The sequence below is a fragment of the Drosophila sechellia genome, chromosome 2L (assembly GCF_004382195.2).
Source record: "Drosophila sechellia strain sech25 chromosome 2L, ASM438219v1, whole genome shotgun sequence".
Classification (NCBI taxonomy): domain Eukaryota; kingdom Metazoa; phylum Arthropoda; class Insecta; order Diptera; family Drosophilidae; genus Drosophila; species Drosophila sechellia.
Window position 1 is genome coordinate 17191397 of NC_045949.1, and position 24958 is coordinate 17216354.

Genomic DNA, 24958 nt, shown 5'->3' on the forward strand with positions numbered 1-24958 from the left:
TTCTGAAAGAATTAGCTACGAAAAGAGTGCGATTCCCAGTGGAAGCTTTTGTAGTAACAGAAGCCTATGCCACGTGAAACGAGAGCTACACCAATTGGTAGTGCAGGTGACCTTAATCTTTACCACGTTGCGAGGTAGTGGCTACATCTGGAATTTAGACAGCTACCGTAAGTATTCGCAAACCGGGTCCTTAACATATCTCTTATAATGCTTTTTAATTTAGCAAAAGGGTCATTTAGAATCGTAAACCAGACGTCGTGATTTGACCATATTCGAATCGAATGGATTTGTTTAATTAAACATGATTTTTTTACGTTTTGAACAAAAAATATTAGTCACGAATTTCCTATATTGCCTCTAGCTCACGGAGACGGACATTTCTAACGAAACAGGCTGTTTGGCCATCTGATTTTTAAAGAGAATATCAAGGATCATCAGGGTATAGCTCCGAGAAGTATTTTAAGTGCTTACCAGGAGAAGCAAGGAAAAGTGTGGCACATTACAGTGTCCAACATTTCAGCTCACATTTCTCATGACTATGGCAATTTACATTCGAGTCCAGGCAATTTATATTCCATAGACGGCATACCATTCCCAACTACTTGCCTTTCAAGTGCAAAACGCTGGAAATTGTCACATCGAATTGGACAAACTTTGAGCAGGCGAATGGCATTCACGTAGACACATTCACTCGGAAAATTAAATAAACACCTCTTTTAGCATTCACACAACGAAATGTGCAATTACATTACCGACTAGGAGCATCGTTTTGTCCTGGAAAGGGGTGGCAGCTGCCTGGTCCTGGCTTTGAAATTTCCATAACATTCGCTTCACCTGTCGGTGAAGCAATTTATCATATGCTGACATGCCGCCAACTGTCACTGTCTGAATACGCGAAAGGTATCGGAAATGAGACGGAGGATAGTCAAGGAACCAGCCACAAAGTCTGGCATTTTGTCCTCCAGTCGCCACTTGTCGAATGGCTTTATTAGCCCCGTTGTCCGGGATTTTCAACTATTTTGCCCATTGGTATTTGCAATTTTCCATGTTTCGCAGCGCGCTGTACACTTCCATTTTTCCTTTATCTACTGTTTGTCATGTCAACTATGCACCCAACTCAAGACAACACTTAATTATGTTTTCTGTTTCTGTGAAAAGTTTCGCAAAATGAGAAAATCGGAGGATGAGAGCAAAAAGAAAAATTACTCCAAATGGCAAAATGAGTCCGGCGCTGTTTTCTCTTTTGGCTGCTGCATCATAAATTATTGAAGTTGCCAGTCTGTCATAGCCATGTAGTTATATTTCCGTCCCTCTTCATTACCAGCTGCCTTCTCTTTCGTTTCCTCTATCTCCATCTCTGTCTCAGTCCTGCAGCTGGGAATTTCATTTGCAGCAGGTGCCAAGTCGCGACCCATCGTAGCAAGAATATATAGAAAATAAAACGAAACTTTTCCACTTATTTTTGCTGCCACAAAAACGGACAAGAGAGGAAACTAATAAAATGTTTTTTTTTTTCTTTGCGGTTTCCACTACTATAAAATTTATTTTGTTTTCGCATAACTCGAGCATGTTTTTCCCCACTTTTCTGTCCGCCACTCAATAAATAAGTAGCGTAAATAAACCCACCTCCTTTTGGACCAGCTTTTCTCGAGAGGTAAAAAACTTTCGGTTGGCAGCTTTGTCCCGTTTACATGACAATTTGACAGTTTATTAAGTTTCCAGAGTCTTGTCAGCGGTAAAGGGTAGGGTTTTCCATACTAATGGAAAACTTAGAATGGAGTGGAGCTTTCCCAGGAAACCGAACAAAGCCATAAACTATTCCATTGACTCGAGTGTCTAAGGGGTATTTTGTAAAGCGTTGATTGCCACATAATTACGTTCAAGAGTAAAATCCATAAGTGCAGGTGTGTCGCAAATTGCGCGATTGTAAAACTTTGTGTTTCTTAATTGGTTTTCACCTGCAAGGTTATTTTTATAACTGGGAAAAGCCGAAAGATGCAGAGAAATAAAAAAGTTTGGTCATAACAAATATAAATTGTTAGCCACATTCAATACTTAATCGTAATTTATTGAAAAAATACCTTATATGGAGAAGAGCTCAATTTTGTAAATAAACCAAAATAAATCCAGTACAAGTGGGGTTTTTAAAAGATTTATTTGCGAAATAAAACCACTCCAACATGAAGTAGTAAATTTTAAAATAGAAATAATTTTGTTATATGTTATTTTCGCTTGCTAATGCCTCCACCGCCAATGCGATCATATCGGTTTGTTAGATGTCCATTAGAGCAATGTGCCTGTTGGGTGGTAGCCTTGTGCAGTCGATTCAGCTCCAAATCCTTTTTTCGCTCCTTTTCCCGCTGAGGTTCATAACCTCGTTCCGGTTCCTGAACCTGTTCTCTGCGACAGATTTGATCCTTTTGCTGCTGCAAGGTAGTCCAGTCGTATATATAGTCGTAATGATGATTCATGGAGCGGAAAAGTATGCGGAATATCTGGCGAAGATAAGTGTGATCCGGCGGCTCCTTGAAACCAAGATTCCTGACATAGGTCATAAGCAGGCAAAACTCGGAGGGAAATCCTTTGCAGAGCTGAGGGATCGTGACGCTTGTCTTTTTCTCCAATATCTTCTCGTACTTTTGCTTCTTGTTGGCGGCCGTAATACCCTGCCAGGGTAACTTGCCCAGATTGAAGTACATCAAACAATAGGACATGGACTCCATGTCATCCCGACGGGATTGCTCGACGCCTATCTGGGCATTTATAGAGGCATAGCGAACAGTACCAGTTAGATTCCGATCCGTGCGGTATGGTATATGAATCCCCGACTCGATGTCCTTGTATCTCTTGGACAGGCCAAAATCGATGAGATACAGCTTGTTGCATTGACGCTCCAGACCCATTAGGAAGTTATCTGGTTTAATGTCACGATGGATGAACCCACGTTCGTGGACACACTCTATTCGCATTAGAAGCTGGTCTGTCAACATGAGTACGGTCTTCAGGGAGAATCGGCGCTTGCAGAGGTTAAAAAGTTCCTCCAGGGAAGGACCTAATAGGTCCATAACCATGGCATTATAGTTCTTCTCGCATCCATAATGAAGTAGAGTCGGGAATCCTGGACAGCGGGCCAGCTGTTCGTACACTTTCGCCTCGTATATAAGCTGCGGATACTTGGCATCGTTCTTCTCCACCTTGATGGCCACCTCGGATCCATCCGTGATGCTCACTCCGAGATATATATCGCCGAAGGACCCGGACCCAATGGGCTTTACCAGCCGATATTTTCCTCCGATCAACAGCTTCTCCAGATGAAGAGATGCATTACGAACTTTCCCATTTGTTGTTTCTTGTTTTGCCATTGTTATGGCTTTCGGATTCTCGCCTCAATGTCTTCTCTGAAGTAGCTTTTGTGCCCTGTGAGACTTGATTTTTACCTATGTTTATTAATTTTCTTTGAAAACTGTACTACGATTTTGACATTTAAGGCATTTTTTGACTTTACTGCCTTGGACAAGATTTGCTCTTCGATATTTTATCCAGCCACTCTGACTAAATAGTAAAAGCTACACTTATAAAAGTACAAAAAAATAAGGAGAGAAAGAAAAGAAGCACTGTGGCAGAAAATAATTAAGTCAAAACATATTTTTAAAGTGTTGGCATTACAAATGGTGAGCGGTTTGTGGACATTATAGTGGGCATGACAACATTCTGACCATTGAAGAATCTACAATCTGCACCTTAGTCTCCACTTTTCGGAGATCACGGTGTTCACACGGACAGAGAAACGGATGGACCGACGCACATGGATAGACCTACTCGGCTATATCCTGATCAAGAATAATATATTGTATACGGTAAGAAACGCTTCGTTCTACATATGTTTCAAATAAATTATACCCTTTAATATTTAAGTAACTGGTAAAAAGATATATTCCCAACTATTATTAAATGTATAAATATTTGCTACTATCTGAGTGAATTTTGACCATCTCTACCGTCGATAAAGATATATGTATGTACATAACGAATAAACAATACAATTTACTCAGTACATATACTGCTTATACTAAACAAACAAATTTCCTACAAAAAATCGAATCAACAGCTGAAATCGGAAATTAAATATGAATTGCGGTAATGTAAAATTTAATATATAAAAGCGCCATTATTTTAATGGAACTAAGCTGGATATAAATATGAAATTAGATCATTAGCTTAGCAGTCTGGGGAGAGAAAGAAAGATGGAAGTATGGTAAAGAGTCCAGGCAGAGAGTGAAAATTAAGCGCTACTAAAAGTAAATAAACAATGAACAAACACACGCAAAATAAAGCATTTATAAAGCCGCTTACAATCAACATAATGATCCTGATGGTGATGATGATGGTGATGGTGATGGTGTCTCTGAAGTGTTTGTGCTGGTGGTGGTTGTAGTGTGGGTGGGTTTGGGTATGTGTGAGTAAAGACAATGCCCGGACCGAACAAAGCAACTTAAATGCAGCTGTGAGTGTATGTGTTTGGGCAGGTGCATTAAATGCTATTACCGCTGCTCCTCTTCCCAACCCATTCCAATCCGCCCCAAAGGCAGAAGCACCTTTCACTTGGCAACGTCCATTGTTAATAATTTTGAAGACAAAAGGCCACACTAAAACAATAACTAAGCACGCATTAAGTAGTAAGTAAGTAGATGACAATGCCCTGGAAGCAACAACATCAAGTGGGTGGTGGGCTGGGTGGCTCACTCTGGCGCAAGATGAGTAAAACAGGATTGGGCTGAATGGCCAAAGAAGTTAGTTACGTGCGCACAAAAGTGCTTTTGCCCAAAAACGTAAGAAATAGACATAAAAGCCAAAACGAAGCAGCACAAGTACCAAGAAGCTGCTGCAAACGACGAAGACGTGGCAGCAAATAAAATAAAACAAATATAATGAGATTTCGTGCACCGGCTAGAGAAGCAGCCAAATAGCACTCGCAAAAATAAAATAAGCAAATTTAAATAGTTTATAGAGGCATGAAGTACAAATTTAAACTATATAAAATATTGATAAAACCAATATATTTTCATACTCTTTTAAAACGGTGAAAAAGAGAATCATCATTGTGTTTAATATTGATAATTATGTTTAATTTGTATTTATTTATTTCGTTTTAAGCTAAAAATTTGATACACTTATTTATATGAATATGCAATCATTTAATGTGCATATTTCAATTATCGTTTTAAAGATAATTGATTTTTAAGTTGTTAAAATCGTACAACAAACATAACAAAATGCATAATAAAGGATTTCTCGCAGTGGTGAATAGCATAGCATACTTATCAGCGCAGGCAGCAGCGCAAAGATGGCGTCGCCCGCTATCTTTTGTCCGTCTTCTTTGGCGAGAGCGTCTTTGTGTGCGTTGGCTCACGCTCACAACAACATCTAAATTTATTTTAGTTTTAACTATTTGCCCGAAACAAACGGCGAAAAAGCTGCGCCAAAAGTAATGCGATGTCGTTGCATCTGTAACTGTGCCTGTGTGTTTCGGGCCAAAGTATTTGACACACACAAACAAAGCTCGCTCACACACACACACACATTGAACTACAGAAGCTACTCACACATACGCAGACACATTTTCACTTTTCACAAAACGTAGTGTACAAAAGCCGGCTGAGGACAAAGGATATTATAAATTACATACCAAGTTTTCTCTTTTTTATACTGTTTTTTTTTTTATTCTTTCGGCCTCGTCGCCTATCCGTGTGTGTGTGAGTTTAGTGGGTGTGTGTAATTTGGTGTGTTATTGTTGCTGTTTCTGTTGTTGCCGTTCTACACTAGTTTCCATTTTTTGTCGTCGCCCGTCCACCGCTCGTCGTGTTATTATAATTTTAGCAGTTTATTTTCTTTTGCTATGCAAACTTAATTCCATTTCTCTGTTTATGTGCTTACACACTTGTTCAACTTAAATATAGCCTAGTGCAGGGTGTCCCAGTTATCCATCGAACATTCTTCAATTCAACATTTTACAAGCCAACCATTATTAATTGTAATAAAACATTTTCTTAAAATTATTCTAGTACCATAGAAATATATGGTACAATAATATAATAAATATATATATGATATGCTGTATTGATTCATAGTAATTTTCAAAATTAAAAGTTTAACAAATTTAAAGCCATACATTAAATAATAAGGTTTCCTTGTTTGTGTTTGTGCTGCCTGAAAAACACCCTGTTTTCTAGCAATCAAACAAGGGCAGCAGCAACAACAATGTGAAGCACAAAAAAGTGGTTACCCCGCACAGTCAAAAGTCTGCTCGTCTGGACAGATTGGACGGACATTATTGCTGCTGCTCGCGTCGCTGCCGCAGTCGCCGTCGCAGTTGGCGCAGTAGCAGCATTCGAGGTTGTTGCTGCTGGCAGCGACTGTACCAAACGTAGTACGCAAACAACACTCACACAGACGCCGAGAGCAGAGAGTTTGGTATGTACAGACGTGCAATACATACAGATGGCGATGGCGGCATATGGCAACATTCCACGCGCTCACTCAATGCCGCTCTGCAGCAGAAGCGGCAGCAGCAACATCAAAAGCACAGCGGGAACAGCAACAACAGCTGTGGCAGCAGCAACAGGAACAACAGCGGAGCAACATTTGGGGAAAGCAGCAACTGCAGCAACAATAACGGACAAAGTGCAACAAAAGAGGAAGTAGTAGTCAAATCTTTAATAAAGCGACAACAACTTTAACAAGAGCAGCAGGCATAACAGCAATGAATGCTAGCAGCCGCAATAACAGCGAAGCAACATAAGAGAAAGCTAAAGCGTCAGCATAGAATACTATATTATCATAAACAAATATCAACAACAAGAAGATGCCAAAAGCAGCATCAACAACAGCAATGTTAGCAGCAACAGACGCAACAGCAACAATAACAGCAAAACAAACATCAGAGAGAACAGCAAAAACAACTGAAAAAGAGCGACAATGGAAATCTTTGGAAAAACCAAAAACAAGCTATATCAGTAGAAACATTTAATACAGCAGCTACATCGAAATTAAGAATTCTTAACAGCTACAACTTTTGCAAGAACACCAGCAGCAGTAACAGCTGCAACAGAAGCAACGTCAGCTATGTAAAGCAACAACTACACCGGCGACATCAGCAGCAACAACAACAGCTAACAGGCGAGTGAATTTTCATACATTTTCGGGAACCACCACCACACACAGCTGAAGCAACAACAGCACCACCCCGCCAAGCCCACCACCCCCTTCCATTTCGTCCTCCCAGAAAATCAGTTTTATTTTTTTGTGCTTCCAGAAGTGGGGTTGGTTTTGCTGTGGTACGTCCCACAGGCACAGCCGCAGCCTCTGTCGGGACTATAAAAAGGGATTTTTATTATGCTGCTGCCGTAGCTTTTGCTTTTCTGTTGCTCTTGATGCTGCTGCTGCTGCTGCTGTTTGTGTGTTGATGCCGCTGCTGTTATCTCTGTTGGCAGAGTTTTCTCTCACCTTGGTGTTTGTAGGTAAAAGCCAGAGATACCAGAGAAACTTTCCTCCAGCTTCGCACGAGTGTATGTATGTATAGTATGTGTGCATATAGTTAAAGCGCTCCTTTTTGAGTGCTTGTTTGGTTTAAGTTTGTTGTTTAAGCTGCGGTTTTTGAAGAGGCTGAAATACACTTTAGTGGGATTTTTAAAATAAATTATAAAAGGTAAAGGGTGTGAAAGTTTTATCGTTATGTTTGTGAGATTAATTTATAAAAAAAAAGAAAAAGACATTAGCTAGCCTAAATATTGTTAAAATCCGAAATATTGTATTGCTAATTAATATTAAAAATTTTAAAATTAGCGAAACCCCAAAACATTCATACTTCGATTTATGATAGAATGACTTTCGATCGTAAAATGGGCAATCCCTTCATCCTACAAGTCTGTTAGAATACCATTAAGCTTTTTTCCATTTCGCCAGTTTCCCGAAAACCCAATAAATCTATTTATTCGACAATCAAAAATCGCAAAGAAAAACTATAAAAGTGCCCTTCTGTCGAGTTCCCTTTAAAATAACACACTCGAAATATTTGAGTCAGTCTCGATTGAAGGAAGCTTCCACTCAAATCGAAAGCCGGCAGCAACAGTCTGCTTGTGTATGTACATGCACGTCTCACACAGATGCAGACGCACACACACACAGCGTTGGCCAGCATCAGGAGGAGTACATAAGTATCTATGTAATAAAGAGGACCAGGCCCAGGATGAGGCCCAGGATGGCAGAGCTTGCCAGTGCCACCACCCCTCGGAAAACAGAACACTATTGGGATTAAGTCGACGGCGGCAGCGGTACACTGGGCGTGTATGTGTGTGTGTGAGTTTGGGCTTGAGTGTGTGTGAGTATTTTGTATTATTTTGTTTTTGCCTTTTGCCATTTTGTACATAAATCACCAGCAGCGAACTGAGGCTGCGAGCTGCGGACTGAGAACGCCAGGATGATGCTGCGCAGCTGCTGCTCTGCTCTGCTCACAGGATACGTCTGTGTGTGTGCGTGTGGGTAACGGTGTGAGTGCGAGTGTGCCGCCATTTGGAATTTTTCGAAATTGGGGTTCGCTACAACAAACGTATTTCGTAGTAGACGTTTAGGCGTCAACTAGTGCGCTTGGTGCTGCGCTTACACGTAAAGCACGCTCTGCTGAGGAGAACGCTGAATTTGAATCTTCAGAGGACCAGGCTGAGACTGAGTCCTGCCAGGACCTCCTACACCACTAAACAACGACGACGGCGACAACGACCAACTAACACCCAAACGTCGAGACCCACACTCACCAGTAAAGCTTAATTTAAACAAAGACCATTAAATACATATTTCTCAAGTGACAGACTTGCATTTCGACAGCCACACTATTTTTTAAAAGATCCTAACATAATCTATAGAATTCAACGATACAAAAAGTGATAATGGTGTGCCAAAAATTCAAAATAAATTGATATAAAAGTGTCGAGGCCCAATGCCAAAATATGGAAATGGCCAAGAGCTCTCTCTGCTAAATAACTAAATCAGTAATTGATTTTAATGCGTTTTTCGAAAATGTGCGCGTTATATAAAATATTTCCATGGGTATGTACTTGATGTTGTAATGGAATATACGTCTTCTATGTAATGCAAATTTTTGATGTGTCCTTTGATGTCAATGTCGTTGTTATTTTCGTTATTGTCGTTGTTAAATATTGTCCGAAGCAAAACAACAAAAATATCAGAGCCTTTGACCACGATAAAGAGTAATGATGATATTGAGTGAGTATGAACCATATTTTATTTAAGCCAATTACAATTATACTATTTTTAAGTTCTAGAAGATAAGTTTTTAAGTTTAATTTTAAGAGGTTTTAGTTTGATTGACTAACTAAATCTTAATTTCAATTGTAAATGAATCTCAATTTATTATTCGTCTTAAAGCTCACGATATTTGTGATAAAAATAAGTTTCCGCGAAGGTCTAACAAGATTATCTAACCGTTCGTAATGTTTTTAGTCACGTAGCTACCTTCAGAGAATTGTTATGTAATAATAATAAGGGTTCTGGGAATGGAGATCTCTAATGACCCAAAGAAAAAAAGTTTCTTGATCAAACGCAATTTGCTGCTGGAATTACAAATCAAATGTTGTCCAAGCGGCTGGGAGAGAAATCAAGTATACGTCCAAGGGAAAACCAAGGGAAAACAGCCAGAAACGGAAAAGTGCAAACAGAAAAGTTTCAACGAGCTGAATTTGTACAACTCATCAAATATTCCTTAGCCGGGGCCTGTGTGGGCGTGTGTTGAAACTACGGCAACAGCAGGGCCAGCAAGGACAGCGCACAGTACACAGGACATCGGCAACGCCGAGTCCTTCTGCTTCGAGGGTATGAAAGGTTGCCAGTGGGGAGCGGGCAGCATGTCGTAAAATCGAGTTCATCGTGAATTCGAAACGAGAAGCCACAAACGGCAGGCAACCCTGCGAATCTCAAACACTCGCAGGATGCTGGCTATCCTTGCAAACACTCACACACACACACACAAGCACACCCACATACACCAACAGACCGACTCACACACCAACACACTGAAGCGAGTGTCATGCGTCGTACGCGATGTCAAGGACCGCACCCAAAAAACTTTTTTCTCGCAACGCGAATTTCTGACGAGCTCTGAGCTCTGATGGACGGATGGATGGGTTTTGGGTGCCGCCACTGCCGATGATTTGTAGGAGCATGATGATTTCTCCTTTCGCGAAGTGCGCACTGAGCGAAATTGAGGGTCAAAGTCGAAAGGTTCAAGATTTTCAAAAGTATTCAAACATATAACTTCATATACAAGCAGTTATCCAAATGGGAATTGGACTAATTCTTTGAAAGGAAAGTGATTAATTTAAAATGAATATTTTTATTGAAGATTATTAAGATTAAATTTGTAGAAAGATATTATGGTGAAGGAGCAACAAAGAAATTATTTTTTAGGGATTTCTATATTAAACAAATGTTTATAAATACATTTTTCAATGCTTGGTGTTTTTCAAGGATATGCTAAAACTATTTTCATTTAATTAAATGTTTTTAGCAAAATATGAAGGACTAGTTACTGTCAATTAAATAATGTTTTTAAATATATGTATGACTAGTTAATGATAATATATAGGTATGAATATGTCTATATTTTAAAAGGACATTTCCGATTTTTGTAGTGCATATGCGAATATTATTCGGCAAGTTACGTTAGTTAGCGGAAGGAAACAACATTTTAATGTGTCTCACAGCCTTCGTCTGCGAAGCCGTGGAATTTTGTTCTTTCCATAAAAACTTAAGAGTGAATAAAATGCGAGATTCCCGTGTTTTATTATCCTGCGCAGACTTTATTCAACCGGCTCTTCGTTATCTCTTACGCTCGACTTGCGTACAAATATGTTCTATCTACGTTTTTTTTCTCGTTTTTCCGACTCTTCTGGGAAAGCTGGTTTTTACGAGTGCCTGGCCATCACGGGTTCATTCGCGCTGCTTTTTTGTGCAATTCGTTTTTGGTTGTCTGCACTTGTTAGGACTTAGCTTTGTGCGTGTACAGCAAATGGCTTTCATGCACTTTTTGTCAGGTAGAAAATAGTTCTATTCAGTTCGCTTTGAGCAAAAAGTTTTTCAAGTCCTTCATGTTTTGGCTTTTTGTAAGCTTAAATAAATATAAAGGTTTTAAAAAAAATATCACAAAATTTAAAATAGTTTTGGGTACATACATACAATATTTTGTATTTAAAACAAACTTGTTAAGTATTTCTGGTTTTTTTTAACATTTCAGATTGAATATTTGTTACAATAAAATCACTATTTAATAAATAGTATTCCAAATAATTTGGCTATAATAAGAAAAGTCTTACCTTAAGTAGTCGCTAAATTTGCTTTGTGCTTAGCTTTTCCTTACATTTTTTTCACAAAATCGATCACTGTTTTTAAAAAGTAGCTCTCATTGTATATCATTAAATTAGTCGTGCAAATATTTATATATAATAAATTGCCTAAGATAAGGCCAAGAAAAAATCCATAAGAAAAGCGCTATGACCTCTAATACTTTCATCCTTTCGCTCGGCAAACAAGCTGGCTGGCATATGAACATCCTCTCCTTTTAGACATTGCTCCTCTGGGTGTCCTGCTGCCTGTCTGAAGCAATAAAAGCCACAAGAGGACGCAAAGCAGAAGCGAAACCATTGACATTAAAATCATGCATAAGTGCTTATATGGCGGCAATGCGACAGTGATGATGCCACCAGGAACTAAAACAAAGGGGGCTAATTGCCAGGCATTGAAATAAAGTGACAGTGGGGCAGACAGTGAAAGAGAAAGGGGGGTCGCTTTAAAAAATGCCATAAAAGCCCATTGGTAGAATAGTCCTTTCTATGCCGACGATTCAAAATGTTAACATAGAACACACACTTTTAGAGCAAGATATTCAAGGATGTGTATTTTTAAAATTATTTTAATATTTCACTAACGAATATTAAGAGTAAATCAGAATTCCAACTTCAACATATAGAGTTTTGTTTTTGGAATATAAATGAAACGTGGTTTTATATTTTTTAAGTCAAAACAGTACCTATCTTTGAGAAAAATTTTAAAATGTTTCAAGCTCTAAAAGATTTAAAATAAATAAAATATCTTAGTTTGCTTATATTAAAATATAAATACCTTTAAGCTGGTTTATAAAATTAATATATATTTAATCCCAATTTATATGCACAATTCTTGCATAATATAAATCTATCAAAAACCCCTTGTGAGAAATCTATGATCTCATCGTTCGCATCGGTGGGATATCGCCATTACATATGCATATTTTATTTTTGTATCTTTTGTATCTTGCCCAATGAAGCGAATTCTAGGGCGGCTGGCAATCGATAAATGCCATCAAAAAAGTATGAAATGCCGCTGACAGACGAAGCGAATAACTTAAATAGCTACAGCGAGGACATAGGGTAAAATCTATGAAGCCAAGGCTGCTGGGAGTTTGTCAGCTGTTTTAATTTCCATTCATCGCCACGAAGGCAGCTGGCTGACACTTTCCACAGCTGATTGCATGCAATTTTCATTGTCGCCGCTTTGGGCGCCAAATGCGATGCAGGAAAAACGCTCAGGGGCAGATTTTCCCTCAACCCTATTGTCCCTTCAATGTGAATGTGTGTCACGGGCCACGGGGTCCACCGTTTTCTTTACGGCCTATTCAGCTTGCTGTTTCTCGATCAGCTGCTGCAAGACAACAATGCACACAATGACGCTTTATTTTCCATCCCCATTCCCATTTTCCTCTCCAGCCGCCCTCGGTCCTCTGTGCGATTTTCCTCTGTTGTGCATTTTCCAGATGCAACCGGGATTTCTTTCGGCCTGTGTGACTGATTCGCCGTTTCAGTGTGTGTGAGAGCGTTTGAAAAAGGGATATCGATCGGAAAAGCGATTACACTTTGATTTATAGCTGATTAATTATTCACAAATGTGACTAAAATGGCTGAGTAACTAAATATATTATGTCCGCAAATTGCTTGAGAATAAAAAGTAAAAAGTAAAACAGTAGTATTTTTTAAGGACTCATATTTTAAAGGAGTGGGATAGAATAGAACTAGGTATATAAATATTTTTGTAGCGAGCACAATTAAAACTCATTCGCAAATTTTCATCTATAAAAGATGTATATACCACATTAAATTTATAGTAATGAATTTCGATACAGATATTAAAGTATTAGGCAATTATATTACATTAGAACATTGAAACCTCATACTTTAATATATATTATGTATTACTAAAAGGAGCTATTTTGTTATCTTACCATAAGGACTATCTGAATATACCATATCAGATTAATTATAATTCGCGTAGAGTAAGCTTAAATTTCGTTTAATATCCAACCCAACAATTTAGCTTTATCAAGGTATCACAATCAGCTCAAAACCAACTTAACGGCAGCCCAACAATATGAGACTGTAAACATAATGACATCGCGGCATCCGCGGGCGCAATCAACTCTGCCGCTGTACAGCTGCCACCATTGGTGGCGAGGGGTAAATCACGGTTCGCATTCGATGAGGAGACGGGCGCATAAACAGGATATAAAAAGTGCATTGGCAGCGCTATAAAAAGAAAAACAGAACGCAAAAGGATACACACGACTCCCATTCAGATACGCATACAGATGAACATAATCGTAAAATCAGCAAGGATAACAAATATGCCAGGCAATCGGTGAATGAAACCCACTGGCAGCTGGCCCGCCAGGACGAATACCCAAACTGAGCCAAAACCGGATTTCTGGCCTAAAGTCAGAGAGGAATAGAGAGAGAGCGTGAGCCTGTGATCTCCCTGGAAAAGGATCGCGAGTGTGATCCTGTTACCGTTCATCCCCTAAATGTGCCCGGCAGTTTCCATCCCGAACGTGAGTACTTAAGGACATGGCCGGTATCGGGGTTCTTGTATCGCAGCGCATTCGCCAATCCGGGCAGTTCGATCGCGACTTTGGTGCCGCACGGATCACCATTCTGGGTGAAGAAAAGAAAAAACATTTAAAAGGAAGACAATAAACTCAGTAGATCGTGAGAGTTCAAACCGGTTCCGTTCTCGGTTTCACTTTCGTTCGGTGACCTCATGCGGTTTCGATTCGGTCAAGGATATTCTCGCCATTGGATATTACCGCAACTTCAGTGAGCTTCGTCGTTATGCAATGAGTAAAGCCCAAGTGTCCTTCGTCATTTGGTACGTTTTTCTCCTGGTATCCACTGTAGGCCTATATGTATTTCCACCATAAGGCACGCGGTGAATGCCAAGAGCGAACGCAGTTCTACAAATTACTCATACCCAATGATAGACAGAAATAATAGACAAATTTCAAATAATAAAGAAATTTACCAAAAGTGTTAAAAAAATAGTGATGTTGAAACATTGTAGCGAACTTAAAACAAAAATGTTGTAATTATTACTAAATAAAAAAAATATTTTTAACTTTTCATCTAATATTTATAAAAATGTATTTTCAAAATTGTAAGTGTTAAACTGTAGAAGCTTTCATTAACTACGTAACAAATATTACGCGAATAAATATTGAAAATATTAAAAGCAATACAACATATACATATTATTATAATGCCCACTCGGTTAAAAAGGGAATTAACTTTCATAAGGTGGTTATGCTGAAAATCACCAGTTAGTTAAGTATACGAAAAAATGTAAATAAGAACCATAAAAGTAGGGAGAAGGTTAACTTTTCTTTTTTCCTACTCCAATTGTTATAAATCAGATGGCTTAAAATCCCAAACTCCCCATCCAAGGTAAGAGCTTTTCTTGCCGTAGATTTATTATTAAATAGCTGGCATAACTTAGAGGATGGCGTCTAAAAAATGCGAGTAAGCTCAGCCACGCAAGCGAGCGAAGCGAAATTAAAATTTCTTTAGCGGAAATTAATTTAACGTCAGCTACATGCAAAATCCGTCGCACAAATATGCATTAGACAGGGCTTAGTGCAGCTGGCAGAACGACGAGATGGGATGAGAATCTACGACCGTGCAAGGACAACCCCAGGTGGGAGAGGGCGTGGCACATCCGCCCATTTTCGCGCCCACCTGCCACCCATAAAGTGAACGAATGACGCTGTCAAGCTTCTAAGTTGTCAAAGGAATGAGCAGCTAAGAAGGAGCAGCACAGTTGGTAAGTAGGAAGGGCTCTTCAAACTTCCACGGCGTTTCGTACTTAAAGAGCAAACAACAAAGCGCAACAAATATTTAATATAAAAATTCTTTTTAATAATTCAAAGCACGGCAAAAAACTGATTAAAAAATAGAGATAATCATATTGGAGGTAAGCGACTATCGGATACCCGTTAATAACCTGGTGAAAGATGGAAGTGAAGAATGGGAGAGACCAAGTGATTCATATTCATAGAAATATGTTTGTCATAGCGATAGAAACAAACAAGATAGATAATAAAACTAATAAAAAGAAATCAGTGCTTTTTATATCCTAATCAAGATTATATACTTTATAGAGCGGAAACTTCATTCTACCTGCTATATACTTTATAACGAATCTGGTATACCCTTTTACTTCACGAGTTACGCGTATAAAAAGTAAAAACAACAATCTAAAGTGCTGCGACTTAGTGAGCGATAGGTGGAATGGTTTTGGGAGCCTTGCAAAAGTTTTACTTAGTTACACATATGAGGCCACACCCACACGCATACAGACTAATGCACACACAAGCATCAGTGCAATTTGTTCCATTCCTTGCGCTTTTCTACGCGCTTCTCAGATTCGCATATACTTGCATAAATACACTGATACAACAACGCAGTCTTGGCACGAGTTTGATTAACTTATAAAGGACATCTTAGGCATTCGGTATTAAAAGCAAGTTCCCTTTGTAGTTAGGCCTCAATATTTATAATTGCAAATGTTGCATTACGTTCTAGCTAGCAAAAATTTAAAAAAGGAAAATATATAAGACAATTTAAGAGCTTAAATAATGAGCTGATCTTAAATTTGTTACGAAACCCAAAGATTACAACAGTAATTATTTTGAAAAATATATTTAATTTAAACTTATGGTAAGGGTTAAGCCAGATAAATTTGTAAATTATTAATTTGGATTTGGTCTGTTGGTTTTTGGCTTAACTTTATGAATTTCTCGTAGTGTTTGTGTTTCCACCCACACAGATGCTGCAACACACAAAAATAGGTTTACATGTGTGTGTGTGTGTGACTGCTTGCCTGAGGGATTTATGCAGTAGTCGTTGCTGTTTTTGCTTTTCCTTGGGCCCTACCGCTTTGGCATGCAAATTTGTTTGCATGGAAATGAAGGCTGACTCGCATTTCGCATTTCACTTCTCGGCTCCCCGGTCTCCGGTTTAGTTCTCAGTTTACAGATTCCAGTCCTGGCTCCTTCCGCTCCTTTTCAGAGGCAGGACGACTCGCTGAGCACTCGGGCGTATGCGTTCCATTTCGCATATGCATAAAATGCTCCAGCATTTGGGGTTTGCAGAGTTTTCTGTTTGTTTTTTGGCCCCGGGCAAGTCGACTGGCTCCTTTGTGTCTCTGGGATCCAGTGGCAGCTTTAGCTTATGCTGATCCACATGGGTTGCTCTCTTTTTTTGGGGTTATGGAAACGTAATAACCGTTCAATGTAGATTACTCGCTGGATCCCCGAAGCAAGTTAAGTTCATATACCCTCAATCGATCGAAACAAATGGAAGTAAAAAAAAGATTATTCTAAAATAAATTAAGAATAAATTAAGAATGAATTAAGAATTCGCCTAGTTTTGAATACATATAGAGAGATTATATTTCCTTAAACCTTGGTATTTTTATTGAGAACCTTTAGCTTAACTCTAGTTTCGTACGAAATTTGAAGTCTTTCTTCTTTTATCCTAATGAAAGGCTTCTGGTTGCGTCAAATCACTTTGCGAAGAATTGCACGTCGATAAGTTGTTCCACACAAACTTTGCAAGTTGCACTCATGGAAAATTTTCGACAGCTAACTATGGAGGTGGATTTCCCAACCAATTTTCAATCCTGCCTGCTGGTTATGTATGCTTTAACCCACCCACGCCCCAAGGCAACCACATTTTGATTGGCATTTGCATAAGCAGTTCAATGCATTTCCATTGCGGCCCCGAATGGGTTAGGATCTGACTTCCTCCACGGCGGTTAGGGCACTCCCCTAACCAATGGCATTTTGGAGCATATGTGGTGCTGTGTGCAATGTTTGCATAGTCCTGGTATCCCTGCACACATAGTTATTGCCGTTTATGAATACCGAGACCATTTGATTTGGCCATGCATGAAAATGCACACTCATATGAGCGGAAATTGAAAATATATAAATTTTGCACACAGGCGCATAAAGGCGACTGGATATTGCATTTTCTGGCTATGAAAAATATACCATTTCGACGTGCCTATAATTAAGATGGCTTACAAGTGAGTGGGAGAGGCCGGATATTCCTTTTGATATGTCTGCCAAGTCCGGCCCGAATAATGAAGAGTTTTTGAAATAAATTCTCGATTGAATCGAAAGAGCGTGCATCAAATGAAAATGGAAATTGCAATGGGTGGATTCCTTTGATGTAGCTCAATAATTTCCTTACAGAATAAATCGCATATTTGCATAAGAGAAAATTACCATTTTCCACCTGTCTCTGACACACGATTGAATTTCATCCATTAATACGACATAGGATGAGTGAATTTAACACATATGTAAGTATATGTGTAGCTTCAAAGAAAGTAATTTGTCATATTAATATAAATTTGCTCTTGGCTAAGTAGATATTCCAATTAAAACTAATTGAATTCTGCCGTGGGTAAATGGATAAGATATATTCAAGGCAATCGAAATGAGAGGAAAGCCGAATCAAAATTTAAGCCCCATGCATGTGTGGCATGTGCGGCTCAAAACAATAAACCCAGCAAAGCCCCTGCCGAAAAATAAATCATAAAAGTTCAGTCCTGGCCATTAAAAGTAGTCGAATAAAAGCAGAACTGCAAGCTAAGCTAAAAAGGCTTACGACTTTGTTCTGCCCAATGTCAGACAAGCAACACCAAAATGTATCTCGTAACCCCTCGCAAAAATCTAATAACACGGGGGCATAAGAGGAATTTCGCACAGATTTTCCGAGTAACAAGCTGCGTTTCCCATTACGCTACAATAAATCTGCGCATGCAATGAAATGTAACACGAGATATTGAATCCTGCAGTGGGGGCCAAAGGGCAAAGAGGACTCTCTGAGCTGCTCCTGCTGCCGTAGAGATAAAGAAAAGTGGCAGCAAATGCGGAAGAATAATGCGACAGCACGAACAACAGGCGGGCGGTGTTGGCATGGGTTTCTGGTGGCTGGCTTACAATGGCGGAAAATATAGGAAAATGCTGGGAATATATAGGCTGGGGGCAGGCCCAGATTCCACTTTCCAGAGCCCAAAGACAATGCAACGCCCGCAACATGGAAAGGCAACAATTGCAATGCAGCATCTAATATTTTATGCGTAAGAGCAATTCAGACGCGGCCAGCACTCCACCCATAAGCGAATGGATGTGGAACACTCGGGCATACCCTTCCCCAGATTCGTCTTGTTTTACTTCTCCATTGGATTTGCAATCCATTAACATTTGCATATTAAAACCACGCGGTTCCGGGAAAACAAAATACTCAGGGCGGATATGCATGTAAACGGTCAAATTTGAGCTATTTTTAGTCAATTCTTTCAAACTTATAGCTTAGATTTGAAACTTATAAGTATTTGTTACAGCTTCTGCTTCATGAGATATCCTGATTCGTGACGGATGTCATATAATACAAAATTATTGTGTATATTATAAGATATACTTGTCGTAGCTAAATCTCATAAAAACAAACTTAATTCTTAAGAGCAGTGCACTGCAGTGGCTTGATTATGTATTGCCTTCTTTATAGTCTAGAACTTCTTTAAAAATCCAATAACAGTGTGTCCTGTATGTATGCCACATATGCCACTCCTTTTATTTGCAACAACAATTCCTTCTTAACATGATTGTGCAAGTTTCCATTAAGGGAATTAGTTGCAAAATAATAAAAGCCGCCAGGACACAGTCTTCAAATGCCACAACGTGCACACACCCAATAAAGGATGCTTTGCTCTTCCATATAAAAATGTCTATATATGCCAGTGGATGTGTGCTTGCTTGGCTGATTTATAGAAGGTGACAGATGTGGGCACCGAGTGATAACAAGCATTTCCCTCTTTCGGCACAAAATTCTATCCAATGCTTGCTAGACAAAGGCAGCCACTGGAAAAATGCCTTTAGTTTGGTGTTGGAAATTTTCCTCTTTACCACTCAGTGGAAATAGAAAGACAGCCACGGAGAAAAGCGAACGGGGAATGGGGCTAAAATGCTGAAAAGGGGGCCAAAAAGAATTGGCCCCGGCTGTCGGCTCTCGGTTCGCTTTTATAGTAACAGCTGCAACTGACGGGCATGAAAAGTGGTTTTTGGAGCGCGCAAATACTAGAAAATGTTGGCAACGCCTTGGCCACGGACTGCTAAAAATATATATAGAAAAAGAAAAGTGCCGAGGAGTGTGGAAATATTTTTCACAGTTTTACTATAAATTAAAGAAATGACGCCAACGCCGACATCGTCTTTCACATGTGACTGGCTCCCTCGGTCTGGGCCCTAAAGTTCATACCGAAATATATTTTTATTTTATTATCAGCGGAAGTCCGTTGGGAAAAATAATAAACTGATAGACCGCATGTGTAAGTGAAGTATAACCAAAAGGTTTTTTTTTCAAAAACTTACCATTTATTTTCTCAACTCTTTAGCTTGCTATGAAGTTATCTAAAACCTGTAAATTTGCACAGTTTCGGTCAATTTTTAAAGTTTAACAACAGAATTTTTATTCAAGTTAATTTAACATGTCATATATGTATGTTGCTTATCATTGTTTTTTTTTAATAAACAAGCATATGTTCGTTCAGAAATGCTTACGGTTATAATGATTATCATTTAATGAATACGTTAATTTTCTTATTACCTAGACTGGCCATCTTCATTGATTTAGCAAAATACAATCATTGCTAGTGCCGTTATTGCATTCGAAACAGAAAACTCATTACCTTTACATAATTTTGAGCTTCTACTAAGTCTCAATTATCAATACTTAAAACGAGCTTCTGATTACATTTATGTACGAATCTGTCTTCGTTGGATTTCTCATAATTATAGTAATAAGTACCACGTTTATGTTCTCTGTTGGCGAACTAATTTGCTTTGTAATAGTGTACACAATTGTTTTAAAGTTCTCTTACCCGTCGCATAAATATTTTCCAATCAATTTGCCAGAGAGCGCAGCACAAAATTTCAGGGAAAACTTTTACAACAACCATAAATTGACCAAATGTTGTAGAATTGGCTCTGCAGGCAACAATTTAATTTATTAAAATTGGCCAACTAACTACCACAACTAGGCTGCATTTTTTCTAAAAGTGCTACGGCGGAAATTCAACAATTTCAATTTTATTAATTGCCTTTCAAAAACACGCAAAACCATTGGAGAAATAATTTAATTTAATGAAAGGGCCAAGCCCAGCAATAAAACCATACGAAAATGGCATTTAAAGAGTGAACAATGAAACATTTATTTTTCATTTACAAATCATTAAAAAAAGAGACAGAGACATGGCAATTAAATTCAGTGAAGCTTAATGAGGCTGTTGGAATGGATTCACTACCAATATCACATGGCAGGCACAGCAGCTGAAAAGCAAAACGAATTTTCCTGCGAAAAATTGGCAACGTTGCATTTCCATTTTCGTATCCTTGGGGTGGTGGCCCTGTTGATTTCATTTCATTTAGTCGACTCAATGCAGCTTTTTGTCGTTGCATTCGGCTGTCTGAGTATTTGTTGTTTGCCGTACTATATGTGCATTTTACACTGTAGAAATGGATGGTCCTACTTCAAGAGTGGCAATTGAACTATTAAATATATATAAACTTATTAAAAAATTCGTCAAAAGCAGAAATAAATAATTGAAAATTAATCTTTCATAATAAATATGTTTTATATTCTTTAGAATTTAATAGGCGTTTTGGGCTGAGGTTTTATTAAAGTGTATAGATTTGTTTCTTGTTTTTCGCCGCTTTTGTTGTTTTCGCGCCACACCAACGCGAAAACGTTACGCGCAATGGCCACAACAATGGCGGCCATCGCGTTGCGATTTAAGTGCCTTTGTATTGGTGTTTCCAATGGCGTCTGGCCGGCCATTAGTATGCCAGAAACAACGACCACATCGAGCGGGGGTCTCACACCTTCACAGCCACGTCACACACACACACCCACACATAGGAAGAGATACAGATCGATTGGCGGAGCAACATGTCTGTGGAAAATTATTTATAAATAAATCGGAATGCTTATAAATTATTAATTGCTCATTGGGAATCAATCCATCTGATTACATATATATTCAATTTTTTGTATTTCCAACGAAAATATACAGACAGCTAATCTGCGTTTTACTGATTTCAACACTACGAAATTCATGAAAATAATTTTTCACTTTGTTACTCATTCATAGATTGTCCAAATAAATGTGCAGCGTAATATGAAAAACATAGCAAGGAAATGAATTGCAATTAAAGCTCCACGACAAATGGAAATCACAAAAAATTACTGATTTATCAATTTAGCTGAATTTTGCTTTGACCTCATTTAATAATCTTATTGTTGCTACCACTAAAAGAAAATCAGCACTTTACTGCAACTTTTACACTGGTGTTCGCACTTTTTACCAGCAAAGAAACATGCTGGCAGCAGAATCATTATCTTGGCCATAATAAATCGCTCGGCATCAGCATGCTGCAAACGTATTTCTGTGAGAATGTCCCGGACCTGACCAGCAGTTAGATAGATGGCTGTGATGGACCATCGCAGTCCTGGAGTGGAAACGGTCCAAACTATGGTTTGACTTGACCAAGTGGCTTTGCCGAGAAATCGAAACAGGACAAGAGGCAAACATCATGCCAAAGTGGACAAACAAAAAAAAATAAAAACCAAATAGGAAGAGAATTCAAATGCCCAAAACGACGAGAAGAAAGACTCAGAGAGCGGTGTATGAACCCCAAAACCCCTGGGGTTCGATGCCCCTCCATTGTGCCACCCCGACCCACATTTTTTTTTTTTTTTTTGGCATTTACATCCCCCGCCACTCCCCAGTGGTAGCAAAAAACCGGCAAAAAGCAACAACCGGTAAAATCGAATGTTCACTTTGCACACAGACTCACAGATACCCAGTCCCTAATGGCTCACTCCCACACAATGTATGTATGTAAGCTCACTCACAGAGGACGCCGTGGATGTATGGGTGTGTAGGGTCGGAAATTTTGCACACATTTACAATAATTGTAAATGTGTTGAAAATCGTTTGCACGACTGTGAGCAAAACACGTCGGAGAAGAAATTACTCTCTCGCTGTGTACGTGTGTGTGGGTGAGTGTATGCCTGTATTTGCTCATTTGTTAAGGGGAAATGGCCTTTGTCTGTCTTCAGCTGGTGTGTGCGGGTGTGCGGATGTGTGGGTGTGCTGAGGGACCTGCACCAGTGCCTGTGTGTGTGTGTGTGTCCGTTGGCCGTGAGCGCAGCCATGTTTTTTCCAGCAAGGCAAATGGCGCAGGCGCCATTGCATACACTGGCAGAAATTTAATAAAGTTTTTTGTAGTATATTTTAAAAAGGGTAATTGTACATTATGGTTATTTATAAAGTGATATGTAATGTAATATAAGTTTCCAGTTCCATTTATTATAGAATTTGTATTATTTTTATAATATGAAAACAGATAAACTTAATTTTTTATTCAACAATCAAATTTAAACCACATCCACAAATATTTTAATGTATAAAACATTTAATTTTTCCCTTATGCTTGTATACGTTTATAAAGAAAATAAATAGTAAAATATACATTTTATTTCATATATACATTTATATAAAACTCGTCTTATCAGAATTCTTCAATCCCTCTTCTTCTATTTTACAACTAATCAAACATTAAATCTTGTTTGGCACTTGAGCTCTTCAGTTCCCAGGTCGACTGAAATGTTACTTTTTCCAACAGTTTTGCCAACTTGCACGGGGCAGGGCAAACAATGTTGATGCCGGCAACCACTTGAGAGTCGCCCAGGACCCATGACAGGATAATGGAAAGGATAGGATAGTAAAGGATTGGATGTAGAGGTATACCTGGCAACGGCAACGGCGAGACATCTCTGCGGCGGGCTGTACATGGCAACGGCTTTTATAGCCCTCACAGCCACGGCCCAAACCCCACTTGTCGGTCTGCGCACAACATGGCGTATGGGCAACGCACACAAATGCTCTCGTTGGCATGGCAACCTTGACTACCTGGTGCTCATGCCCCGGCAGCTTAACCTCATCAGTCGCTCCGGTCTGCGGTCGCAGCTGCAAATATGCCGCATCCACCTACGAGTCCTTGAGTCCTTTTTGGGATGCTTTTGCTGACGCTGATGTTGCTCCTGCTGCTCCTGCTGCCATTTGCCATTTTTCGTTTTCGTGTGCAGACTTTGGGTTTTAATGGATCGATGAGTGCTCTGCTGGCTGGTTGGCTTGCTTGTGGCCTGTCATCCTTTTATTTTTTTGGGGCCCAAAAAGTTTTCTTTGCCGCGGGATGGCTTCTTATGTGCTTAGTATATAGCAGCATTATGTATGTACGTGAATAGGAGGCCCGTTGACAGGCATTTGCTTATTAGATTTTCTCGGGTGCCAAGATGCGGTCAGGTAACAATTTTGTAGGTTAGCTGGTTACCAAAGCTTCGAGTGGCTTAGCCAATATTTAAATCGACAGCATGAAAGCGCTTATTTGCACTGTGCAATTTTCACTTGAATGGCTCTGCAAATAGAATCTATTTTAAAATTGAGATTCATTTGTTTGTGCTTTGCTTAAGCAGGGCAAACATGCAACAGAATAAATAAGCCTGGTCAAGAATACAAAAGATTCCATCCAGTACATCTTGGCCCTGACATGTTCATGCAGTGAGTTCTAGTCTCAGACTACTTTTCCCTCCTTATTGGACATGCAAACACGCACACAGCTGTGTAAGTTTATGCTCTTTATTGCAAAAATATTTATTCAGTAAGTTTCTGTTGGCTGTATATTTGTTGGCTCGCTGTTTGCCGTTTGAACTACTTGTATATGGCAGAAGTATTTTTAATATGCGCAAATAAATATTGAATTATGAGCAACAAGGCAGGACTCGGACAGCTGGCGTTTGTGAGATGCAAAGATACAAGGAATATCAAATTTGCTTGCTCTGAGGATTTATGCGACGGGGGAAAAAAGAGAATGGCTTAGTAGTTGGGCGTTGTGAAGGTATATATTATAGCTTCAATATTGTACCCCAAAAGCAATTATCTTATTCATGGAAACAAAATATTTTTACTCTAGTTCTTTAATATATAACCAATAAAATATCAAAATATTTCGAGAATGGTATATTCTTGAGCACTCTTTATATAACGTTATATAATTCTCTTGAAAGTGCTATGGACTCATACTGAAAATGAGAAATTGGCAGCTCTAGTCAGAACCTAATTAGAAAACGTTCTCTCTTTAACACGAAAAACTTTTGTGCTGAACTAAAAGCGCCAATTGACGGCAACATTTTCAATTTGTCTAACGAGTTGGTGCGGGCCAAAAGTTTTGCCCATAAGCCAGCCCACATGTGGCAAGGCTGCCGTCCCAACGTCACAAAGCCATCAAATGCATAAAGGCTTAGCGGCCGGGAGTTTTTACCCCACATGCTGCATCCTTTACTAATGGAAAACAATTTCCGAACATTGCGTATTTTGCGCGCTAATGAAGTGCGGCTGCCACCCCTTCAATACGCCAATATTTCAGCCCAGCAATTAAAAAAGAATATTTTCATAA

At 39.1% G+C, this 24958-nt stretch overlaps 1 protein-coding gene across 1 annotated transcript; it reads right to left on the reverse strand.

Moving 5' to 3' along the window:
• Positions 1-2143: 2143 nt before the first annotated feature.
• LOC6614500 (casein kinase I) lies at positions 2144-3560 on the reverse strand. Its single transcript, XM_002038897.2, has one exon. It carries the CDS (start codon positions 3360-3362, stop codon positions 2223-2225), a length of 1140 nt encoding a protein of 379 aa, XP_002038933.1. The 5' UTR covers positions 3363-3560; the 3' UTR covers positions 2144-2222.
• Positions 3561-24958: the final 21398 nt, after the last annotated feature.